Raw genomic sequence first — 26,898 nt, 5'->3', positions numbered from 1 at the left:
AGAGATTGTTAAAATGTACATATTAATATAATCTGAACTTCAATTTGAATGTTTTTGCTGTATGTTCCCCACCGAATGATAAATAAACGGCTAAGACTTCCCTAGAAAAATGGGGGAGAATAACCCTGCTACCATATTGACCTCCCAATTCATATAAAGTATCAGTCTCTTAAATTGCTAAATTTCTTCTGTGATGACAGGGTTACCAGGACATTAAATTATACATTAAAATAATATGGTATAGGTACAGCAGGCTTCCGATTACACCAGGACACTAGGAATCACTGAACTTTAAAAAGTACAAAATATTGTGTAATATGATGAAGCACCACAGTTAATAAGCCTTTTCTCCTGATTCCTCTCTTCATCTTGCTGGTCTTTAACATCCTAAAGATCTATGTCATTCAAACAGGCAAACTTGTTGAACAACTAAATCATTGTGTTACGTGTCCATTCCTGAATATGTAAAGCCTGCTCTTATGTTTACTGTGCCCATCTTTTTCATTGTTTGTTTCACTTACTTCATGTTGGCCAACTCACTTGCTATTATGAACCTCAGCGGACATCCAGCATGTTGTTGTTATTCCTGATATACGCGTCTTCCCACTACTACCATCTCTTTTACCTTTCCACAGAGTTAACTCTTCATCTGAATGAACTCTTGCTTTTGCCAAGATCAACATCACTGCATTAATGTGTAGTCGATGCAGCCATCTTTGAGCAAGTACTGTGTTTAGTATTGTCAGTGAATTTTGCAGTCATCCCTACGTGTAGGGCCACCTGTTGATACATTTACTACTTTTTCATTCTATGTTCTTTGTTTTGATTTAGATATGAACTTCATATACCTTTACAAGCTGAAAGATTTAGTTCACAAATGCGTCTGGGATCTGAGTTGAAAATATGTTGATATCGGTTAGTCCGCTCGGACTTCGGTCACCTAATATTAATAGTATTTTAAATGTACAAACACTATGTGCACGTACTGTATTTTCAAGATGGAGTCTATGACTTTCACTTGCCCAATTTTCTAAGCTTAGATGTGCAGAGTCCTTGTCATAAGAGAATGTCTGCCGTTCTATGCCTGGTTTTGGGCATCATACTTGTTAGATGAATTAGGGTTGTCCTGCTCCTTGGTGAGTGGCATACATGCTGGTGAGAGTATCTTCTTACCTGAAAAGGAACTGCAGTATATATACTAATGGTGTTGGCAGCTACTGGACTCCATGCAAGAGTATACCACACCCTGAGTATAGTTTGAGATCTGTTTATGTTCTGTGTTAGCTAGATTGGTGTCTCCTTAACTTCTCTGTAGTTGTCATATAACCTCAAAATGTGAATGCAATTAGAGGCTACTAGTTACAGCCATACTCATGTTGCCTTTGTTGTAGATATGTTTGCTGCCTTAGTGCTTTTACAATGTACAACATGTTTCTAGACTTGCTGGCTCAAATTCCCACCACTCAGCCCTCCACAGGGCTTGGTCGCCCCACTCACTGCTGCCGCTCCTGCCTGCCTTTGCCGCCTCCTGCCTGCAGATTCCTTCGCTCGATGCCCGCTGCTCCTGGGAATTTCCCGCTGCTCCTGGGAATTTCCCGCTGCTCCTGGGAATTTCCCGCTGCCCGCTGCTTCTTGGAATTTCCCGCCGCTGCCTCCCTGCGGCCCCCCCCCCTGTGATTCCATTCGCTGCCCCGCTCCCGCCACCCAGCTGCTCCTCCCTCCCGGCTCCTTACTTATGACGCCCCCAGAGCGACCGCGCAGCGGACGCGTGCAGCGGGAGCACCGATTGAGCGCCGAAGGCGCGCCAAAGGTAAGCCCGTCTGCGCCCGTCCGCGCCTGGCCCGCGCCCAGCGCCAGGACCCCGGTCCTCCCCGCCGAGGCAAGACGACCCGACTGACCTACGACGCCGCCACTCTCAACGCACTCAATGCCGGCCGGACCCACGCCTGCTGCCGAGCCACCCCGAGACGCACCCACGGACCCTTCACCTGCTGCACCTGCAAGTTCACCTGCCTCCGAACCTGCCCCGCACACGCCAAGACAAACACCAGCAGCAACCACCTCAAGTGCATCCTGATCAACACCCGCTCCGTCCACAGACACGCCGTGGAACTCTGGAACCTCCTCGACGCTACATCACCGGACGTCGCCTTCCTCACGGAAACCTGGATGAACGCCTCCTCTGCACCTGACATCGCCATCGCCATCCCGGACGGGTACAAGATCATCAGGAGGGACCGCATCAACCAGACCGGAGGTGGCATCGCCATCGTCCACAGGAACACCATCCGCATCACGACCGACGCCAACGACTCCTTCGCCGCAGCCGAACATCTCCACTTCCAGATTCACACCGACCCTAAGACGACCCTCAGAGGCACCCTCGTCTACAGACCCCCAGGACCACGCACACAATTCAGCGAAGACATCACAGACTTCCTCAGCCCGCACGCCCTCCCCTCCACCGACTACATCCTCCTCGGGGACCTCAACTTCCACCTGGAGAACAACAAGGACCGCAACACCACCGCCCTGCTGGAAAACCTCGCCAACCTCGGACTCAAGCAACTGGTCAACACCCCCACCCACTACGCCGGCCACACGCTTGATCCCGTCTTCTCTTCCAGCAAGTACATCACCTTCAGCCACGCCACCGGACTCCACTGGACCGACCACAGCTGCGTCCACTTCAGCTTCAAAAGATCCACGACCCACCACCACCCGCAACAGGTACCTCACATGAATTGGAGCAAGATCACCGCAGACCAGCTCACCACCTCCCTCAGCCAGAGCCCACCCGCCAACACAACGGACCCCAACGAAGCAGCCCGCAACTTCACACAGTGGCTGACCGCCTGCGCCGACGACCTCACGCCACTAAAGAACCCTCCAAGCAGACCCAGAAGCAAGAAGGCATCCTGGTTCACCGACGACCTCAAGGACTCCAAGAAGACCTGCCGCACCCTCGAGAAAGCCTGGCTCCTCGACCGGACCACCGACAACATGACCGCCCTCAAACACGCTACCCGCAAGCACCACCAGCTCATCCGCACCACCAAGAAGAAATCCCTGAAGGAACGACTGGACAACAACGCCCACGACAGCAAAGAGCTCTTCACTATCGTCAAGGAGTTCTTCAACCCCAGCACCGGCACCAACGACATCACTCCGCCACAAGACCTCTGCGACTCCCTCGCCTCGTTCTTCCGCCGCAACACCGCCGACATCCACAACAGCTTTGGCGCCCCACCCACGCATCCAACCGTCGAACCAACGCCCCCCACCGCCACCCTTCGCACCTGGACCACGGTGACCACCGAAGACACAGCCCGCACGATGAACACCATCCACTCCGGATCACCGACCGACCCCTGCCCACACCACGTCTTCAACAAGGCCGACTCCACCATCGCACCCCAACTCCGGAACATCATCAACGCCTCCTTCAACACCGCCACCTTCCCGGAGAGCTGGAAGCACGCCGAGATCAGCGCCCTCCTGAAGAAACCTACAGCGGACCCCACCGATCTCAAAAACTTCCGCCCCATCTCGCTCCTCCCTTTTCCTGCTAAAGTCATCGAGAAGATCGTCAACAGACAGCTGACCGCCTTCCTCGAGACGAACGGATCCCTCGACCCCTCGCAGTCCGGCTTCAGAGCCAACCACAGCACCGAGACCGCCCTCATCGCAGCCACCGACGACATCCGGACCCTGATCGACAAGGGGGAAACAGTGGCCCTCATCCTCCTGGACCTCTCCGCTGCGTTCGACACGGTCTGCCACCGCACCCTAGTCCAGCGCCTCAGCAACATCAGTATCCAAGAGAAGGCACTGGAGTGGATCATCTCGTTCCTCGCCGGAAGAACACAAAGAGTCCGCCTCCCCCCGTTTCGCTCCGAGGCCACCGAAGTCATCTGCGGCGTCCCGCAAGGATCTTCACTCAGCCCCACCCTCTTCAACATCTACATGAAACCTCTCGCAGCCATCGCACGCCAGCACAACCTCAACATCATCTCTTACGCCGAGGACACCCAGCTGATCCTCTCCCTCACCAGAGACCCCGACACCGCCAGAACCTGCCTACACGAAGGGATGAAAGACGTCGCCGAGTGGATGAAGGACAGCCGCCTGAAACTGAACTCGGACAAGACGGAAGTCCTCATCCTGGGATCTTCGCCCTCCGCCTGGGACGACTCCTGGTGGCCCCCAGCCATGGGCACCGCACCCAAGCCAACCGACCACGCACGCAACCTGGGCTTCATCCTGGACACCTCCCTCTCGATGACCAGACAAGTCAACGCCGTCTCCTCATCGTGCTTCAACACCCTGCGTATGCTTCGCAAGATCTTCCGCTGGATCCCGACCGAGACCAGGAAGACTATCACCCAGGCACTCGTCACCAGCCGACTGGACTACGGAAACGCCCTCTATGCCGGAACCACAGCCAAGCTACAGAAAAGACTCCAGCGCATCCAGAACGCCTCCGCCCGACTCATCCTGGATGTCCCCCGACGCAGCCACATCTCCAGCCACCTGAGGAACCTGCACTGGCTCCCCGTCGACAAGAGGATCACATTCCGGCTCCTCACCCGCGCACACAAGTCTCTCCACGACCTGGGCCCCAAGTACCTCAACGACCGCCTGACCTTCTACACGCCCACCCGCCAGCTACGGTCCACCAGCCTCGCCCTCGCAGCCGTACCACGCATTCGAAGAGCCACCGCCGGAGGAAGATCCTTCTCTTACCTGGCTGCCAAGACTTGGAACTCCCTCCCCATCCACCTTCGGCTGACCCAGGACCATCTCGCCTTCAGGAAACAACTCAAGACCTGGCTGTTCGAGCAGTAGCATACCCCTCCCCCCAAGCGCCTTGAGACCCTCCCGGGTGAGTAGTGCGCTATACAAATGGCATGATTGATTGATTGATTGACTTTATTTTGCTGTTCCAACCTATTCATTTATCCAGTTCTAACGGGCTTCGAAATGTAGTTTTGGCCCGTATTTATTTTGTAGTGCTGTTGTGCCTATGACTTCAGGGTCTATACCCAAAGTATACTATTTCTGGATTAGACACCGTACTGGAATAAAGCGATACCATTTCTTTATTGCGTCATTCACCAGGTGATGGGCGGAAGAGTGAGGGTGCATGTGCTACAGTAGAGTCTGGTCTGTGAAAGATGCTGGCTTGAGTGCCCCAGGAGAAAGAGATATGACCCTTTCCTGAACTTCCTCCACCTCAAGCTGCAATTACTAGTTGCGAGCACACAGCCTACAGTGAATACATCAATAAATATTGGACGGGTGGCAAATGTATTACCAGTGTTAATCTGAAATGGGAATACAAGTGTAGTTTTGAACTATAAGTGTGTTGCCTGATCAGTACTTTGTGTTCACTGTACTAAACAATAGGTGTGTCCTAATATGAGAGGTGTGTGCTCATCTTACTGGTCTGATGGGCTCCTGGTAGGATAGTAAATGTGATGGTTTTGAAGGGTCCGACATGTGGCATGCTGAGAGGTAAACTCCCCACAGCGAGTCAAATGGCTCAGATTATTACATTGCATTGGGTTTCCCCAAGGATAGCCCCAGTAAGCAAAAGCAGAATTATTGCAATCACTGGATCCAGGTGTTTAAGGTTCACCATCAATGAACTTCACTCTTTCCTCACTAGGTGTTGCTTAGAATTGTGATGTGTCAGTGACCAAGATCACAGGAAGTGAGCATAAATCCCAGGTGCATGCATACTGGTAACATCAAAAGAGGCTCAGAAGGTGCAGGTTATATCTGCAGTTATCCTAGCAACACTTCTTAAGATTTTAATGTGTTATTGTTTTTTGTTTGCAAATGCCTTTGATACCAAATTGTTATCGGAGCCTATGCAATAAAAGTTAATTTCATAAAAGTTAAGGTTACAAGTACTTACAGAATGTATTTGTTTCAGTACACTGGGGACTAGATCTTAATAATACAAAACGTGGTTGCTTTTTATGAAAAGGAGCATTTTGGTCAATTAATCTATTTGGAGAGGCAACGCAAATTGGAAAGATCTGATTTTGTTCTTTTTAAGTGTAGATGGATTTGCTTTCTATTTCAAGCAATTACATGCTTGCCAGTTTGAGTGCTATACAAAACGTCTTTGATTGATTACTGCTTTTAGTAGGCCCTGTATCGATCAGGAGTGGAGACAGTATATTGTACATTGTTGTAGTGAGTATTGGTGGCTCACAGTTGAACTTAATGTGTTTAGACCCTTTTCTAACTAGAGAAACGTGCAAACCCTTTATCTTTTCTAGAAGGCATTATGTTAACCAATCAAACTTCTCTTCTGACTTCTAGAAATTTGCTCGTGACTAAGGTCCACATGTTTTTTTCTGTGTCTGCGAAAGCATTCCCTAAAGTTTGTTGAGTTTGCATCCGTTGGACTCTTATCTGCCAACATAGTGCTCCACGTGTCACAACTAAAAACCTATGTTAGATCATTCTTCTTACTTACCTTTCCTTGTCCAGGCAATGCAGGCATCATTTTATTTTGAATATTCCCATCTCCTTTCTTGCCGTATGAAAGATTCTGTGGCCAAATTTATGTTTTCAGTCTCAAATGGCAAAGAACGGTGCTCGTACGATTGAACAACAGAGAAGACAATATGGTAGATCCCAACATTTCTTGTCATATCCTCTAGATTTTGCAGAATGTCATGTTTCAGACCTTCTCTCTGTGTAGCTCAGCTCAATTTCTGTTTATGGCGGCCATGTTTATTGAGTGCTGTAGACTCACCACGTGCCTATAATACGTATAATTTAGGCACTCTCTGTTGTACGTGTAGATTTCATAAATGTTGTAAACTGAGCACTGATCACGCTTTCCGAAAATAGGTGTTACCACACTGTGGTAGTCAAAGTTTTCCATTGGCTGTTTACATTGTCTTCTTTGCAGTATGTCTATTGGATTCAGGTTCATAACTCTACATACAATAGATGGCTATAGTTCTGTTATTCCTCCTGAGAATTTAAAGGCATTATTTTAGTAGTTTTTCACTATTCTTTAGCTCGTGCATTGCATTTCACTAGAATGATGTAGGGAGTACAAAGGATGTGAAATACTTAAGTCGAAAATTTCTCGACACAAAATAATTTCTCTTGCTGATTTCAGTCATCCACTTCTCATTTTCCTGAGGGAGAACAGCATTATTTATTTCAAAAGGTGTAGTTATTGCTTTCAAATTGCCTCATATTGAAAGGTAAATGTTATTATGAACAATTGTGACATGGTGAAAGAGGTGCCCAACAAGTTTGCCTCTTTGAATTTAAATTTGAGTATTTTCGATGGGCCAAGAGGAATCATGAAAAGAGGACAACAGACAGGAATGTACATAATTTATTATCTATCATCAGTACTGCAAAATAAATGTACATGTTACAGTCGGAGAAAATGTGCTACCTTCTTCCATAAGTATAGATTTTTTCACTACTCCACTAAGCTTTGTTGCTATCCAACATGTATGTTAGGTGCCAATTGTTATTACCAAAGTGTGCTGTTTATGTATGCTTGGAAAAAATGGTAGACTGAGAGCAGAATGCACTGAGAGTAGAATGCACTGTTAACTATGACCATCAAGCCAGCTGTAAAGTGTGTTATTAATTCTGGTTTAACTCAAAAGCACGTTAATGCAGCCACTGTGCACTGTCTGTCATACAACCCACTTGGTGCCAAGCTTTGTTCCTTTTGTAGAGAAGCAAACTGTCGAACTAAAAAGGTACATTTCACACTACCTCGCTCACATTGACTTTTACTGTCTGTACATTAATTCCAGTTTTGAAGTGGTGACAAGAAGCCGTTTTATTAAAATACATTTTTGATTTCCTGATCTACACAATTGGTCAATTACTCCAACTATTTTAGGGATTAAAAAGTATGTCTGTCTCTCCCCTCAGACCTAGGATTCAGCACTTCTTCCGTAAATACATATTTTTATATCGTTTTATTGGTTTTGCAGTACATATACCAATTTCCCCAACCAACTGCAAAAAGATGTATCGATATCATGAGTGAACATTTAGGTCGTGTTTTGGAGGAAACTACAGTGCCTTTTAAGTAACCCATGCCTAGTCACCAGTAATCCTCTGACCTCATGTTTCCATGCCTTTTAAATTCAGCAGCCAATCAGAACATTTCTTCTCAACTCTCTAGGACCTCCCCGTTACCATCTAAACCGTTGTGTGCCACTCGGGGCATCCAGATCTTTCAAAATTTTCTGGGACACACCAGTCTTCATACACAACCTTCTCAGCCTCCATTTAGCAATACATTCCTCTATACCTTCTATTTCTGGTCAGTTGGGATGGGTTAATTAATCAACTCTGTCACAGTATCTTTGTTCTACCATCATGCCCACAGAACAAAGGGACAGATTATATTTAGACATGTGAACATCACCTAAGGTTACAAACTGTAGCTTTAAGGGTACTGTAGTGCAACAACTCCCCCTTCTCGCCTACTTCTTGCTAGAATGCTTAGTTTTAAGCACAGACCAAAATGACATTAAAGAAAGGTACCGTCTTCAACCCCACACTTCAGGCATATGTACCAACAGCCAATCCCATCTTGAAGAGTTCTCTTTGAAGAATCATCCGATGGATTGGCGCAACGCAAAATGATGGGGCCTCCGTGCAGAATGTGATGAGGGGCCCTCATATACATCGGCCTTAGGCTGAATGGGGGGCCCTGAAGGGCTGTGGCGTCCGGTGCCACAGGGGCTTCTAAGGCCTGTGCTACACCTTTGAAGACTGACTGGCCTGGATGTCTGAATCCCGTAGGGGCATTAGCCCTGCCTCCCAGTCTATATCCATCATGGACCTGATATGCCTTACCCCCAGCTGGCTAGTCTACCAAGACATTCAGGTCTGTTGTTGGTTGTAGAGTCACCCCATTTCCCAACGTCTCCAAATTACTCTCAGGGACTTGGCCAGTAAATACAATGGGTACGCAGTGCATGTCTTAGCTACAAGTATCGGCACTAGTGAGTGGGGGCCAATTTATATTCCAGTGGCAACTAGGAGAATGGTTTACTATCACTTTGCTCTCCACATCCCCTAACTTGGAGATCCCTATTGGGTCCCAGCTGAAGAAGCCTGCCAACTATGCCAACAGCCTTAATGTTGTTCCTGCCATTAGTGGAGCATATTTGGTTGCTTCCTCCCTTCACTGCATTACAACAGAGACATTCTCCAGGGATGAATCACAGCAGCTGTGGCTGGTGGGATTGCCAGTTCCACTGGCTTAGCATAAGTGCGACAGCTATGCCCAGATGTGGGTCCTGTGCTGACTGTGCCACAAGACTCAAGCTAGATCCTACTGACAAAGCCCACATAGGCTGAACGCGGCCTGGCAACGGGGGCTGAACGGTTCCTACTGGAGCCGGACAAGGGCTGATTTGCATATGACTTCTTCCTGTCTAAGGTAGCATGGTGATGGACTGGAATGTGTCCAGAGTTATTACCAGGTTCTGAGATTAACTCATTTGTCCCATCACTCCTTCTTACAAATTGTGCATAAATGGCTTAGAACTCCGAGCTGCTCTATCCATACATATAAATGGCTCTGTTACCAGTGCAAATGCCCATTGGCTACAGCAGGATGCTGCATCCAATAGTAGTACTGAATCAATACCCTCATCATAAACTGTTCTGCATGTAGCTCTCCTTCAATCCATTTAGGAATATGTCTAGGCCATAATTCGAGGTTTTCTGTAAGACATGCAGGGACCTTGTCAGTGAGGCCATCTTAAAGTAGGGCCTTGACCCTTATCTAGAGTAGGAGTTAGCACTAATGTGCAACATTTTCATAGTAGTTGGACAGTAGAGTATTCAGGTTATGGTCAAATAATATCGTTTATTTCAAGTCATTTTCATGCCCAAATAGCTGAAACCCTCGGTGTCTGCCCCCAGGTGCAGTGTCTGCACTTCTTTGGTATTCCATGTGTTGAATTAGCAGAGCCCTGGATTTTGTGCAGTTAATTCTGTATCCTGAACAGACTCCAAACTTCTGGGAAATGCCCAGAGGTCTGGGCATAGTTTGCAAGGTGTCTGTGGTGTAAAGAAGGACAGCCTCCGCATATTATGATACCTTATGCCTTTGTTCTCCATCAGTATTATAAACTTTCACCGGTGCGTCCACTCTAATCAAGCTTGCCGCGGTCCAATGGATAAAGCAAGTGGGAGCAGGGAGGGGAGCATCTCTCTGGTGTCCCTCCTCAGTGTCATGGTAAATATCCGTAGTACGTTCTCCCTCACTGAGGCAGCTAGACTCATCTGACGCACTTTTACATACACTCTGACCTCTGATCCCAAGCCAAAGTTTAAGAGCACCATGAGGAGGAAAGCCCACTTGATTAAATCAAGTGCTTTCTCGGGGTCAGTTAGCACAATAGCAATAGATTCTTCTATTTATCTAGGCAAATATAAAGCCCATGCACATTTCATCTAGTGGATCGTCATGTCTTGCGGTTGAAGTGCAGGAAAAAATTTGGTAACTGAAATCCTAAGTGTAATGGGTGCAGCGTCAATGCGTGTAGGGGGTGGGTCAAAGATGTGTTTAAAAAGAATAAAATATTCTAAAACTAGTTTGTTGGCCTCCCACCTTCAAGGAGAGAAATAGAAAATAAAACACGCACGTCTTAGACGAAAATAAATGAAAGTTAAAGTAATCTTTGGGAAATGCACTTATTTATGTTATCAATGCCATCATTGCAGATGTCTGTGTGTGTGTACCCAGACAGTCATTGAACTGAATCTTTATTGGCACAGTTAGTAATAGTGGCATATGTATTTATATTGCTGTGAGGTCCCAGCCTGCGTACAGTGAATATGGACATCATTATTTCAAAGTTATATTACACACAGTAGCATGGGTACATCATTGTTGATGGCGACTTCTGAAGCACCCGTTAGATTTTAACCAGTTGCACACATTTACATTTCTTTCCGGTAGCATGCGCAGTGGCGAGAATGCTTGATTCTTCTTTCACTGTATGCTTCTCAGTACTGGAGACCCCCTCCTTCCCTTCCAGCAGCGACGCCTCAAGATCCATTCAGAACCGGTTGAATCTTTTAACAAAAAGTAGGGGAACTGTTTTTGTAAAATATATAAATATTGGGACTGTCGTTCCCCATTGATCCACCCACTTTGACCAATGGTCAGGTCCTAAAGCCCGACTCGATCGGGTATACCAGTGAGGTTACTACCCCGAAGAATGTATTCGGCAACACCTCGCAAGGCTTTAGTTTCTATATAAAAACTTAAAATAGGGTGGTAGGATTCACACCTGTGCAGCATTGCCCACCGTATGTATCACTGCTATACATGCATAAATACATTTATTATGAAGCCTTATCAGCCTTGGGGAGGTAACTTGTTAAGCCTATCCGTACCCGTCTCAACTGAATCAGCTTATCTGTTTCCTTCTAGCTGTGATCGTTTCGTTTATTTTTGACTTGTTCGACAATAGCGACATCCACACCTTTGTGATAAAGTGTTATTCGTTTGTCCTGTGCTGCTACATGACATACTTTATTGAGGTCAAGGAATTGTATTCCACCTTTTTATAACAAGGACATGATAGATCCGATATCAGTGTCACAACTATCTGCTTAGCACATTAAGTACTTCCAGATAGTAACATTATTTTCCTTGGTAGTGGTTATGATCTATCACCTGATATTGAAATTATCCCCAGTGTTTGGAAATTTCCAGGATCTTCTCTTTTAACAATTGAACTATGAGTACATTTGTCCATCTTCAGTATTCTGGGACTTTATCTGTTTCCCAACGATTTATCCAAAATGTCTTTCAGCCCCTGTGCTCATCTCTCCTAGCTTCTGGAGAACCACATTGTCATTGATCTGCTTGTGCTGGTTTGTAAACATTAACATAGTTTAGCTGTTGGTTTCAACTTTACTGGTTCTTTCTCATGTCATTGTTGACTGTAGTCTTGGTCTTAGAATGAAAAATAGCGCAAAGTATTCAGTGAGCAGTAATGCTACCCGCGTTACTGTTCATTTGCCTTTCCTCGGCTGTCAACAGGAGGCGTCTCGCCCACTCCTTTAATTGTTTCCTTTTATGCATTTGTTTCCCATTAACTCCCCGCTGTTAGCTCCTTGTCTCTTATTCTACTCCCATTTGAATGCGGCAGAACCACATAACTGTGGAAGGTTTCTCCTTGTGCGTTCTTCCTTTTCAATTTATGCAATAGAATACCTTTATTGATTAACTCCTTTCTTTACCTCATTATGCAGTCACATTGTATCCTTATGTTTTATAACTTACTCTATTTTACTGGATTTTTTGCTACATGGTAATTTGATTGTGTTCTTCAAAACAATGTTTCCATCCTTTGCTACCATTCTTTAAGTGCTTGCCCCCACGGGCCAGTCCGATGCTAGCTGTAGGAGCGTGGAAAGACTTCTTTCAAGTTTTGGAACTGAGCTAGTTTTTTATAACTTTTAAAAAACTTTGGTTGACATTTATTGTGTGGTAAAGTGCCATTAATATGACTTCTTCCTTTATCTCATGCACCAGCACTTGCGGCCCCTGAAAAGCAGCAGGGGTATATCATTGTGGATGGTTATTTCTGAAGAAATGGAGAAACATCTTAGTACTCTGGTGGAGTCACTCCAAACCAAGTCCTTTTCTGTGACGTCCATGCTAGATTCTATTAAGAATCCAGATGTGCAAATTCATATTACATAGTATTGGTGTAAGTCATTAATGCGTCATTTGGCGGTATGATTGACACATCAGCACAACATGATTTGGTGCCTGTGGTAGGGCAGTGCTAAGGTGGCACGTGTAGACACCTAACTCTTTTCCCTCCTGTTCACTTGTTCTTGTTCGAACGGGTAGCCGATTCGAGTAGAAAATCATTTACTATAATTTTCATCCAAATTACATAGATCTACAACCTGTCATACTTCAAAATCTTAATGCACTTCTGAATAGAGGATTTTATTTGTCCAAATTGCTGTTCATCAGGTTGTGTTTTTCTTGAAACATGAGGATCAATAGATGTTTCCCTTTTTCATTTATACTCTCTTGATTCTCTACGTCACTTAGGTCAAGTGCTTTCAGTCTTGACTTTATGTACTGCCATTCAATTTTATGGTGGTTATTTATTCCTAGTAAATTAATGATTAGCCTTTTAGGCATGGTTTGATCAGCTCGTTCCATATAAAAACCCACAGCAACAGACCCTGAAAATTAAGCGTGTGGCATTAAATGACCCACTCATACCGATGATTCATGTATCTATGGATTTGTCACTAAAAGCACACTGTATCTTCTTTGTTGATGTGTGTAGTCATTACTGCATACCACAAGAATAACGATCCACTTGGACACATCATCTTTCTGCAGTCAAGTAGCAGGCACTTTCTTCTCTTTGTCCAGCAGCTGTGTTTTAACATTGCACTTGTCTTGCAGTGGAAATGCAGACAAACTGTCATCTATTTGGAATGCAGTTTTTACTGATTCAAAAATACATAACTTTGCCAAAGTTCTAGATCCTGTACTGATTTTTTTCTGGATGCAGTGAAAACATATTCTCAATATTCGGGGTCCCTCTGATAGGCGCAGTTTAACATTAGATGATTTTCCCAAGGAGTATGCCATTGGGTGAAATTTCAGAGATGCTTCCTTGTCTCCACACATTCTGGAAACACTATGAAGCTCTCTTTGTAGGGAACCATTTCTTAGGCTTCTCTACTAGGTGATCTATAATTGAAGTGAAAATTAAAAATGTTTTTTTACTACCATTGTTGTTTCTATCCATGAACAGTTTACTTCATTTATTAGCTCGACAGCCACCCTAGAAATAACTTTCCTAGTTTTGCTTGTGGCAAAAAAGTAAGATCAGGTTTAGTTGTTTTCTGCATCATGGCACGGGGTTGATTCTGAGCACAGAACAATCTAGCTCAGAGCCTGTTTTCTGAAGGGTTGAATGGGCCATCCGACTGGAAGATGAAATTCAGATGGTGATGGTCTATAGAGAGATTGTCTCATGGGGTGTACTAATGTTACTGGTCAGTGAAATATTATTTTAACCACAATAATAGTTAGGCCGTCCATGGAAGGTAACACTACTTTGAGAAAGCTGTTAGACACACTGCACACATCTATGTAACATTGCATTGCCTAAAGGATCTTAAAACTCACATAACATTTTACAGATGTGGATAATCACCAATGCTCTTTTTGTAGTTTAGCACAGAATGTGATTAAAGCACTACAACATTGGTAAAGTTTCAAAACATACAAGTAATATCATAAGCCAGTCCTTACAAATTCCCACAAATGATGTTTCCATGTTAACTAATTTATCGGACTGCTCTTGTAGGCCGAGAAGAGCGCCCATGGTGCACTAGACGAGCATAGGAGGTTCCCGCCTCTGTGTTAAGCTGTAACATTAACTTGTGCCCACACAAACATGAAACGTGAAAGCAATGCCTCACCTCTGATGAAGACCGCTTTACGGAACACAAACTGTGTCCATTGCAGAAGTGATCAACTGAATGTGGGAGACTACATTAAGTCTGTGAATGGGATCAACCTGACAAAATTCCGCCATGACGAGATTATCAGCCTGCTGAAGAACGTCGGGGAGAGAGTCGTTCTTGAAGTGGAGTACGAGCTCCCACCAGTCTGTGAGTATCATTTTATTTGGTTCTAAAATGTAATTTTCCTCTTGTTCTCTACTAATAATGTGCTTGATCGACTTGTGTACATTTTCCTTAAGTCCTTGAGGAATCTTTCTCAAGGGTGGAAATCTGGTGAGCTTGCACTATCCTCACAGAATTATAAATCCTTTAAATATATACATACAAATATATACATACTAAGATCTCAATGTGTTTGTAATGTTCTTACCTTCAGAAACCCTAACAGGTTTTTGGTTTGGCCTCATCTGTGATGAATAGAGGCACTTATTAAATTACAACAAATGGCTTCATTTCAGTGCTATTCGAAAGTTTCACACTAAATTCCCTAACCTTTCGCTTGCCTCTAGGCATAGTTTTTTCCCCAAGTTCCACCTCGCCATAGCATTACTGAAAAGTGTCTAAATGTAGGGCCTAATTTCATAGTGTTTGTTGTGCTACAACTATATTTGACATCCACTGATATGCCTACCTTTGTATTTTCAACTTTTCAGCTTCCTAACCATATTGACTTACTTTCAACCAATGCCCAACAACCTCTTCTATTGGTTTGTAATACTATTGTGTGAATGTCTTATCGCTGTTAGACCATATAAAGATATTATAATATCCCTAGCTTGTGTGACTGTAGTTACTTATGCTCTATTTACTCCTTCCATCTAATATTGGGCTCTGACGTTTGCAAGTTTTTTTTCTTCAAAGAAGTATTTTGTGTCATGATATGTAATGGTACTTCTCCTGCAATGATCAATGCGCATGGGAACCACCACCATCTTAGACTGTTTTTTGCATAGTGGGTGACTGCATGTAGCATATTGTAGAATTGCCACTAATAATAAAGAAGAGATCTGCAGTCAAAACAAGATTCCATGGAGGAGAGTGGGTGCCTGTGAATCTACAGCACCACACACAGATGTTTGTAGAGTAAGTGATATTTTCCATTTATAGCACGTGTAACTGTAAATACACATGCTCTGCATAGACTCTAATAAAGTACCTTCGGAAAGTGATGGCTAGCGTGTGGATGTTACAGATGTCTGGAACAAAGTCCTCACGACTGTCTGGATAGCGATAGACTGTTGATGGGCAAATATGTCCACACAGTATTGCTTGGTAAAGGTGTGAGGTGTTGACCAGATGGCCGCTTTCAAGATGTCAGCTAGATTGATGTTACAAAAGAAAGCCTTGGTTGCCCCAATCTTACATCCTGGGTGGCACAGGCGATCCATCTTACTATACCTGCTTTAGAAATGGGTGGTCTTGATGAGGCTTTACAAAGAGCTGCTCAGGGTTATAAAAGGGCTTGCTCCTGTTGATGTAATACATTAGAGCTATTTTAACATCTCACATGTATGAAGCTATTTCTACTACTGAATCTGGTTTATGGAAAGAAGACTGTGTTCTCTATGGTCTGGTTAAGGTGGAAGGGTGGTAACACCTTAGTAAGAAGTTTAGTGTTGGTTTGGAGAATAGCCTAATCTTTGTTAACCTGAATGAAAGGTTCTTGTAGGGTGAGCTTGCATTTCACTAATGTAACTGAGTAGTGGCAACCTTTTAGGAAATTAACTATAGGGAGTATGAGTGTAAAGGTTAAAAAGGTGACTCCATGAGCATTGTGAGGACATTATTAAGCTTCTAAACAGGGGCAGGAGATATTCTGGGAGGTAGGACTCTCTTAAAACCCCCCATGAAAGCCTTGATTACTTGAATCCTAAATAAAGATGAATGGTCTCTATTTCACATGAAAGCTGCAATGACAGCCAGGTGTAGGCATATTTATGTGTAGATGAGGCTTGACTTCTGCAAATGTAAAGATTACAGATAACAACCTGGATGCTAGGCTTTAAGGGGTCCATGTCTTTGGAAATGCAATAGTGAACAAACTTTTACCACTTTGAGGGCTAGCAGGCCTGTCAAGTGGTCCTACACTTTTCCCCCATGATGATCGTGCATTCTTGGGGGAAGTTCAGATAACCAAAAACTAGGACATCCCCTGCCAGATAACCAGTTTGAGCTGTCTGGGTCTTTGATTTGGCCTTGCATCTGTGTGAAAATGTCTGGCCTGAGGGGGGATCTTCTGTTGCTCACAGCACATCTTGGGACTCAAAAGGCTTGTTTGAAGAAAAACAACTTGCAAACGTCTAAGCCCAACAGTAGATGGCAGGATTATGCAGAGCATGTGAATCTACAGCACTACACATCATTAACAGATGCTTAGAGGGTAAATAATATTTTGCTTCTCAGTCTTTGCTGTTTGGATTCTGCATGTCAGAAGCAGAACTCATTTGAAGGCCCCATTTTGCTTCTAGAATCATTCTTTTATTTACTGTTTTCCATAGTGTGATTATTACCATTTGCCGTATAACCGCGAGCAGCACTTTGTGTATGAGTGGCAAGCAGTCATGCATACTTCATAGTTTGGACTTGTTTACATAGCTTTTCAACAAAAAATGAAAGTATTAGCATGTTTGCTAAGTGCCACATCAGTCTTTATTCGTACTCTGGATAACTGGGGATCTAGAATGTTGCCTTCTTTGCTATCTTAAGGAGTGTAGATTGGGAAGGGGATTGTAAGGAGGCAAGCAGGGTTTGGGCAATAGGGTGAAGTCAGAATCATCTTCACTGTTTGCACTTTCAAAAGATTAGTGTTAGACTTGACAGCCTTAATGTGGTCTCCCCCCCCAACTTTTTGCCTCCCTCCCCCCATTTCTCTCTACTCTTCTTTGCTGACTTTCGGACTCTGCCCAATTTATCACAGCTAATTCGTGCTAAAGTGCTTGTGCTGTCTCCCCTAAACGTGGTAACATTGGCTCATACCCAGTGAGCAATTTAATTTGCTTATAAGTCTCTAATAAAGTGCACTAGCTATGCGTAGGCCCTGTAAAGTAAATGCTACTAGTGGGCCTACAGCACTGATTGTGCCACCCACATTTGTAGTCTCTAAAGCATATCTCAGGCCTGCCACTGCAGTGCCTGTGTGTGTGTGTGCAGGTTACTTCCACTTTGACTTGGCATTTAAATCTGCTTGCCAAGCCTTAAACTCCCCTTTTATTACATATAAGCCCATGGTAACCCAAAGAGCAGGGCGCCATGTAAGTGAAAGGCAGGGCATGTACTTCTGCGTTTTACATGTCCTGATAGTGCCAAACAGCTACATTAGTTTTTCACTTCTGAGAGGCCTACTCCTGTCATGAGCTAGAATTGGAATTCCTTAAAATACATTTCAGCTGTAATTCCTGATTTGAAAGGAGTGGCTTTTTCATGTTTCCTATCTTTAGAATGGTAATGATATATCCTCTTTACTGGTAAGGTCAAATTTAACATTGCCATTTTAGAAATGTCACTTTAAGGAAGTGGACATTTCTCTGCTTGTACTGCTCTGTGTGCCTTACAGCTTGTTTCTAATACACGTCTAGGCTAGGTGACGGATCCCATTGTGCATTCCTTATAGACAGCCACTGTTAGACCTGTCAGCCCTAGGGTGGTCTTACCCCGTTTTTTCCCTTTTCGACTCATTTTGACGCCATCTTTTTGTTGGACCTAGGCCTCTGGGCGCCCTACCACTGCCAACCAGTGCTGAGTTGCAGGTGCTCTCCCCTAATAATATGGTTACCACCGGCCCCTGCTACTGCTGAGTGGCCATTGTGCATACACGCACCAGTAGTTAGGATCAGGCTGGGACATACTGTTACTGTATCCTTGCCGTCCCACCTTTTTGTCACATAAACAGACATGGTAGAAGCCCCTGGAACTTCCAGCCCAGGGAGGAGTTATACTTTGCCGCCATTCAGGAGGGTCACCTGACCTAGGGGTATAAGAGGAAAGGAGGGAAACCTAACTAGTTAGTTGGGCACTACTGGACCTGGAAACCCTCCGCGGAAGTATAGGCTGCTGAGCGAGGGGAAGACTGCACTACTGTGGCTGACTGAGCTTAGGCCCTGCTGACCCCAAGATAGCTGAGTGATCCTGCCTGCCTGTCTGACCTTGCCCAGCGTGAAGGGAACCAGGGAGACCAACTCCAGTGTGCCTGCTCAGGCCTTCCCACATTCCTCCCCCTGCAATTAACTTCTTCCACTGTCATCTGCCACCTACCGCCAGCACTACAGGAAGAAGCGATGTGATCTCTGTGAGCTGAGGAACTTGCGAGCGCTGTCGCTAGAGGGAACTGGCAGGTAAAGTGTTGTCAACCAAGCGCCGATTTGCAAGAACTACCCCCCCTGCTGCCAGCGCTACACTGAAAAGCCCTTGCTGCCCTTCTGCTGATGCTGTGCCCCTTAAGCACTACAGGGGAGGAATTTGCCATCTGTCACCAGCACTGTCCCACAAGGACCTGCTTGTGCCCTAAATCATAAGCGCTGTGCCTGTAAGAGCGCTTCATGTCCCCGATCACCGCCGCAGCCCAGGTACCTGCGATCCCGAGCCAAGTCGGCTGGAGCGCTGCCTGCTAAACGTCACCGCCGCTGCCCGGCGTGGCAGGAGAGAAAGTGAGCAGTGGCCGGTACCATCTGCGCCGCCCGGGCGCTGGGAAGGAGGGCGGCTGTACGATCCCAAATCCCGCTGCGGCCCCCAGAGTGAGGGGAGGGCCACCACGGTGCCTACAAAGGTCGTGCTAGGCCTAGGAGACATGAGGGGAGCTGCGCGGGCATCACCACGCTGAGGAAGAAAGAGGCGCCCATAAAGATCCCTGCCGCGGCCCCCCGAAGCTCTGGGGGGTGGGGGGCACCGCGGTATTGGAGAAGCCCATGCTGGCCTGGGCCTCGCGAGCACAAGTTGCTAAGTGACCAGGGCGCCAGCCGCGTCCCCTCTGATTTGTGCCTCCATTGGTTTCTGCGGCCGCGCCCCCTTCAAGCCGCACTGGGATTGGCTCCAGGGCGTCGTGGCTGCTAGAGTACCGGGGCCGATCTCGACCTGTATAGAGGGCGCTCCGCTGCCTGTGGGAGCCCCCGCGCCAGCTTCTCGGAATAAGAGCCCCGGGAAACTTCAAAGTCTGGCCGCCCCCCTTAAGCACAGAACTGCCCTTGGTAATGATGAACTGGACCTAAAGAAGACTGCACGCCTACTCTGAGTAAGAGCCTTGAAAATGGGTATTTATAAAGCCTAGTGGGTTAGCAGTGCTGCCCAGTTGTATTTACACTGCTGAGGGAATGTTGTCTTATGGAACCGGGGAATAAGAAATGTTGCCTATATGATCCCCATGCATAGGAAATGTCACTGTTGTTGAATACATATAGCCAAAGTTTTGCCTCTAATGATTGTGTGCCTAGGAAATGTTACTGATGTTGAATTCATGTCTACAACGTGCTGCATTACGTGAATGTGTCCCTAGGAAATGATGCCTGTGTTGGTCAAGAATATGGGGATTGTTACCTACCTGAACCAAAAGTAGATAAAGATACTTGTTTTTGCCTATGACCCTGGTGTGGTGTCTCTTCATTGCGTGCGTATTACTGAGTCAGTGTGAGTGTGTGCTGCACCACTGCTTTACACATTGCCTTTGGGTGCCTTCCTGCCTCGCGCCAAGCTACCGTGTCGGAATCGATGACCCCGGTTCTAACAGCCACAGACACAGGAAAGGGCTGGGTGTGATTTAGCACCCATCTTCATTTCTCTGCACTTCCTGGACAGATCATGCATATTTGACAACTCTACCCAGGCACAGCTTAAGTTACAGAACCTGCTGCGGTTCACGATGAATTGGATGACCTCCAATTCACTCAAGGTAAATCCCAATAAGACAGAGGTTCTTGCTCTTACCACAGGGGCTAACCACTGGTCCAGTCTCTTCTGGCCACAAGAGCTTGGTACCACTCAGACACCGGTGCCAGCTGTGAAAAGCTTGGGTATCAGGTTAGACACCAAATTAACCATGAACAATCAGGTAACTGCAGTAGAGGGGAGCTGCGTGGGATTGATAAGACAACTCCGGAAACTTGCACCTCTGCTATCGTTCTCCACCATGCACACCGTTGTGTCGGCATTAATTTTGTCACGCCTGGATTACGGCAACTCAGTTTACATAGGGCTTCCTGAGAGACTCTTGAGGAAACTTCAGGTGGTTTTATGGTTTAAATCTTTTATTGAGTTTTCACAAAGAACAAGACAATAGGGCCATATTCCGTCAAACAAGTTTAGCAAGGCAAATGTTAATGTAAAGTACATCCAGTGCCTGCCAAAGCGGGCAGCAATGTAGGCCGTCTATATCTGTAAACACAAAACAGTGGGCCCCGCCCCTCTCCCTTCCCCCCTCCCCCCGTCCACCCATCTAAAAGGAAAAGTCCAGTGTAGCCGAGAGGCAGGAAGTATGTAAGGAGCATCAGTGTTTGTGGTGTCGTGCACCCTTGGTTGCCTTGGGTTCCGGGATTGGAGTGTCAGCCAGCCTGAGAAGGCGTAAGTATCTGGGGCAGCTCAGTTCGCGGAACTCCCCTGTGAGCAGAGTTAAGAAGGGACGCCATAGCTCTGGCAATTCGTCTCCCTGGCCGGCCCGTATCAGGGACAGCTTCTCCATGCCAAGCACCATCCATAACCTGTGTAACCAACCCGTGTGTGGAGGAGCCTGCGGGGTCCTCCAATGTGCTAGGATGTTTTGTGTGGCTGCTCCCAATGCAATCGCTGAGGCGACCCCTCCGGGACTTCAGGGGATACATCAGGGTGTTTGGCAGCCCCAGTAGGATGTAAGCAGGAAATTGGGGAAGTTGAGTATCCAGGTGGGAATCAATTTCATCTATTATCGTGTCCCAATACCCTTGTATGCGATCGCAGCTCCAGAGCAGGTGCTCCAATGTGCCCAGTTCTCCGCACCCTCTCCAACAGCGGTCGCTAATGTGTGGGTCCGCTTGGTGAAGGCGTGCAGGTGTAAGGTACCAGTAGGTGGCCACCTTGGTTAGGGTTTCGGTCAAACCGGTGTGGTATGCGGAGTGTCGTGCCCTGTGGTATATACCACTCCATTCCTTATGTGTGAGGGTTCTGCCTAGTTCCTGCTCCCATCGGCATCTGCCTGCATTTTATGTATGTATGTTCGTGAGGAGGAGGTGTTGGTATAGGTCCGAGATTAACTTTTTCTCGGATGTGCGAGTAAGAAGCCACTTCTCATAGGGGGTAAGGAACCGTTGCGTTCCGGGTTTAACATCAGGGTGGAGTACCCAGTGTCGAACCTGCAGGTAGGCTAGTTGGTCGTCTTCTGGGATGCCGTAATCCTCTTTTAGCTGCGAGAAGGAAAGGATTCCTTCCAAATTGAAGAGGCGCCCTAGTTCTCTGCAGGGAGAGCGGCGACAATTCGTGAATGCTTTCGGGTCGAGGCCCGGGGTGAAGTCGGGATTATCAAAGAGCGGTGTTAGAGGGGAGGGGAAGGAAGACAGTTCATGCTTGGACACAACGCGGTCCCACACTTCCATGACCGTGCCTGTGATATAGGAGGCATAAAGATTGGGCGGCCGATGGCGCCTAGGGAGGAAGGGGATCCCCTGTAGGGGCTTCCCTGCTACTGCCTGGTCTTGAAAAAGCCAGTGCTTGCCCGACTCTGGCTGATACCACTCCAACAGGCTCCGGAGTTGTGCCGCGTAGAAGTAGAGTTGGAGGTCTGGTATCCCTACCCCGCCGTGACCTGGTGGGAGGACTGCAATGGCTTGTTTAAAGCGTGGCCGACGACCCTGCCATATATAGTGTGTCAGCTCGGACTGCATCTGTTGGATCCAGTCGCGCGGTGGTCGCAGGGGGAGGGTTTGGAACAGATAAAGAATCTGTGGTAGCAGGGTCATTTTGGTGGCGGCTATCCTCCCCAACCAGGAGAGGGAGTGTCGTTTCCATCTCCGGAGTTCTTCACGGAGCTGCGTGCGGAGTCTGGTATGTAAATGTAAATGTAATGTAAATGTATTGCGACTTATATAGCGCACGTATCACCCGAAGGCATCAAGGCGCTTGCCTTGGGAATCCCGTCCTGGCTTTTTCCCTGTGGGATAACCCCTACTGGGTATCCCCAGGGTGAAAGCCAGGCATCCCGCAGCGGGTGGGCAGCCGTAGTGGAGATTAAGCAACTATTGCCCAGAGTTGCAGCGTGGGACCGCATGATTAGAATAGGCACCGAGGCGAGAATTATTGAGTCTGTGGACATTTTGGGCTCAGGACCCTGCCGCGTCGGGAATTGAACCCTGGTCCCGGGCCAGACCTCTGCATCAGGGTCTGCCGCTCTAATCAGTGAGCCACACTCCTCCACCGTCCTCCATAGTTCGCTTCTATCTTAGTGGGGATGGTGGGACCCAGAAGGACCCCCAGATAGGGGACTGTAGATTCGGACCACTGCACATCGTGTTCTGCTCGTACTTCGGAGAGGGTGTCAGGCGATAAGGAGACATTAAGTGCGATCGATTTCTCCGTGTTGATTTTAAACCCGGAGGCGAGCGCGAAGCTATGGAGTTCAATGAAAGTGCCCGGAGTGATTGCACCGGCTCGGTAAGGGAGAGCAAGACGTCGTCTGCGTAGAGACTAATTTTGTGGATGTCACCTCCAAATTTAATGCCCTTGATGAGGCCGTGTTGCCTAACCCTTTGCACCAGCGGCTCCATGTAGAGGGCCAACAAAATGGGGGAAAGGGGGCAACCCTGTCTGGTCCCTCTTCCGATCGGGAAGCGGGAGGAGGTATGCCCATTGACGCGGACCGTGGCGTTAGGTTGTCTATAGCAGTTCAGAATGAGGGTGCAGAGGACCTCCCCGAAGCCAAAATGATGCAGGACTTGTTCCAGGTAGTGCCAGTGCACCCTATCGAACGCTTTTTCCGCGTCGATCGTGAGAAGCATACAGTCTGGGCGTGCGCGAGATCTGGCCTCGATGAGGTGGAGGACACTTCTGGTATTGTCACTGGTCTGTCGCTGGGGTAGGAAACCCGCCTGGTCTGGCTCCACTAGTTGCTGCATGTACGGGGCCAGTCTGCCTGCTAGAATACCCGTGTAGAGTTTGAAGTCGATATTTAATAGCGAAATTGGACGGTGCGATCCACAACGGGTCGTGTCCCTGCCCGGTTTTGGGATGACTGAGATTGACGCCTCCAGGAGTTCTGCGGGGATCGCGCCAGGCTGGTCGAAGGAATAGATCACGTAGGAGGGGGGCTACCTGGTGGCAAAATGTTTTGTAAAAACTTGCGGGGTAGCCATCTGGGCCAGGGGATTTCCCAAGCTTCAGGTGAGAAATCGCTGAGATCACCTCTTCCAGGCCAATGGGCCTGTCCAGGAGATCTGCCTGTGCCGGATTCAGCGACGGGAGACGTGCCTCCTGCAGGTAAGTCTGACCTGCTTGTAGGTCAAGGGTGTCCCCAGTGTAGAGGGATTCGTAGAATTTCCCGAAGGCTTCCGCCATCGCCGCGTCGTCTGTGACAATGCCTCCCCCCTCCACCTGTATGGCCCGAACCCCCTGTTTTTGGCGCTGTTCCTGTAACTTGCTCGCTAAGAGCCGGCCACATCGGTCACCACCTGAGTAATACTCCTGCTTGAGGCATAGAGCTGCATACTCCGCGGCGTCTTGATCTAGCATGGCTAACATTTTCCTCTCGGTGCATAGTTGTCGCCAGGCCCTTGCTGCCCCCGTGCGCTGGTGCATTTGCTCCAGCTCTGACACTCGTTGCGAGATTTCGGCCCTCTTCTGCGCCCTGTCTTTGTTATTGGCCGCGGCTATAGATATAAACATCCCACGTAGGACCGCTTTCAGGGTTGCCCACTGACTGGCTCCCGAGGTGTCAGTATTGTGGTTGTGGGTCAAGAATTGCGCGATAGCGGTTTTGATCTGCTCCATTGTGGGGGGAGTATGAAGGAGGGTCTCTCGGAGGCGCCAATGTCGGCGCGGGGTGGTGTTGCTGGCATGAGGAATGTGGCCACCACTGGGGAGTGGTCTGAGAGCGAGGCCGGCAAGATGTCCATCTCCTGTGACTGCGCTACCAGTGGGGAGGTGCATAGGAAGTAGTCCAGCCTGGCGTATGATTTATGGGCACCTGAATGATAGGTGTAGGCGGTGCTGCGTGGGTGGAGATGCCTCCAGAGGTCAGTCAGGTCAAGGTTGTGCAGGTAAGCTTGGCTGGCGCTGGAGAGGGCCCCAACCTGACCCCTCCGCCGGCATGAGCGATCTTGTGTGTTATGAAAGACTAAGTTGAGGTCTCCCCCCAGTAGGATCCGGCACTCCGTGTTTGCTGCTGCTAGCGCTGTTTTGAGAAATGTTACCTGCCCCTCATTAGGTGCATATATGAAACCCACCATTAACGTCTGCCCTGCCATGAGGAAGCGGTGTACCAACAATCTCCTGTTGATTTCTCCCTCCCGCTGCAGAACCTTGCCTGGGAATGACTTAGACACTAAGATCGCCACCCCTGCTGTTTTCTTGGAGGATGAGGAAAAAAGCTGTGTAGGGAAGGCTCGGGATTTAAGACGGTGCTGGTCTTTGGGTAGGAGGTGAGTCTCCTGTAGGAGGCAAATGTCGGCTGCTGTGTGCTCTAAGAGGGACAAGACTGCCCGACGCTTAATGGGATTATTAAGGCCCCTCACATTCAGGGAGAGAACTTTAAGCTTGGTGCGTGACATCAGTCAACCGGGTGCTTCTGGAGCTGCGAACGGTGTGCAAGAACCAAAAGGATAAGAGCTCCTCCGGGAAGTGTCTGAAATAGGTGGACAAGGAGTACCCCCGCAGCAACCAACCCCAAACCCCCCCCCAACCTCAACCGTCCCCCTCTCCTCCAATTCCCCCCCCTTCCCCCCATCCTCCCCCCCCCCCCCCAGCAACACCCAACTGACCCGCCCCCCATCCCCCCCCCAACTGGGAGTCCCAAACTTGGAATCATAGTCCCGTGCCCGGGCGAAGTCAGTTCAGGCCCGTAGAGTCTCAAAATGGAGGAGTGTGTGGCAGTGGCGACCCCAGTGGCCCCCCCACCCTCGAGATTGCATAGCTATGAAGGCAAACCCCCACACCTTGGTACTTCAGGGTGGAGCTGTTGTGTCCTTGACCACCTCTTGAATGGCCGCTGCATGCTCCAAGGCTACTATCGCCGGGTCCGGCCTCAGGTTCTTTTTGGGAGAGTGTCGCCTCCGAACTTGGTGCCAACCCTCCCGGGAACTCGGTGATGCTCCATTTTGCGTGGGTCACGGGGAGGCGTTCCCCGCTCGCTCATCTTCTGGCAGGGCAAGCCCCAGCAGGTCGCACGTGTCCCAGAGCGAGCGAAGCTGGTGGAGGGTCCCTACCCATTTGAAAATTAGTCGGAATGGGTGACCCCAGGAGTAGGGCACTCCCTTTTCTCTCAGAAATGTTGTGGCCACCCGGAAGGTCCGTCGTTTCTGAAGCGTGATCGCGGAGAGGTCCTGAAATAACGCTACAGGGTTATCTCGGAAACGTAGAGGTTGTTTCCGACGGGCTTCATTCAAAATCCTTTCTTTCAGAGGGAAGTCCGGGAGATAGGCCAGTATATCCGGAGGGGAGCCGCCGCACGCCGCGCCAGGCCAACTCTGTGTGCTCTGTCTATGCGCATGGCGAAGTCGGCAGGTTCACCAAGGATCTCCCTCAATAGGTCCTGTAGGTAGCTGGTAATGCTGTTCCCCTCGGCTTTCAGTGGCACCCCCCTGACCCGTATGTTCCGCCGGGAGCGGTTTTCGAGATCCTCAGCGTGTGCTTGAAGGTCCACCTGCTGGTCTCGGAGGCGGAGGACCTCCTGCTGCAGAGATTCCAGCTCTTCGCAACGGGCTTGGCCCAATTCTTCCATTTCCGCCACCCTTTCCCCCAGGCCGTCAACGTCGCGACGGAGTTCTCGCTGCTCGCCTGCTAAGTCCTGTTTCAATGCCTGGAAGTCCTCTTGCAGGGTGTGAATAGTGTCTTCAAGAAGGCTTTTGTCTTAGGGGCCTCCCCGCTCCCCATCTCTGGGGTGGCCGCTGACACAGATGACGTCTGGGCCTTCTCCCCTTCCGTCGCGGTTTTCTCCAGCATGTCATTGATAGTACGAACTCCCCTGCGGCTCGTGTTGGCCATGGTGCCACCGCCGGGTGTCCTCGACCACGGGTGCAGCTCCAGGTGGCAGGGCGGCCCGACAGGAGCGGGGTTGAGGCCGAGTCTGTAGGGCGTGCGGGTCCCGGGGGGGTCCCCGCCGTGGGGAACGTGCTGGAAATGTCCTTGTGGAGTCCCGGGTGTGGTCAGCCACGTCTTCTGGTGTTGCTTGGTGGGATGCTTCGGCTC

General features: G+C 48.2%; 1 protein-coding gene across 8 annotated transcripts in view; it reads left to right on the top strand.

Moving 5' to 3' along the window:
• GRIP1 (glutamate receptor interacting protein 1) overlaps positions 1-26,898 on the top strand; it is an 819,646-nt gene that overhangs the window by 455,962 nt on the left and 336,786 nt on the right. For all 8 annotated transcript variants that reach the window (XM_078676427.1, XM_078676419.1, XM_078676408.1 and 5 more), the window contains exon 4: positions 14,549-14,694. In XM_078676427.1, coding sequence (XP_078532553.1) covers positions 14,549-14,694 — 146 coding nt within the window. The remainder of the gene's footprint in view (positions 1-14,548; positions 14,695-26,898) is intronic.

The sequence above is a fragment of the Lissotriton helveticus genome, chromosome 1_1 (genome assembly GCF_964261635.1).
Source record: "Lissotriton helveticus chromosome 1_1, aLisHel1.1, whole genome shotgun sequence".
In the NCBI taxonomy this organism is placed as follows: domain Eukaryota; kingdom Metazoa; phylum Chordata; class Amphibia; order Caudata; family Salamandridae; genus Lissotriton; species Lissotriton helveticus.
The sequence above is the reverse complement of the archived record's forward strand: the minus strand, read 5'-3'. Positions and strand labels throughout refer to the sequence as shown.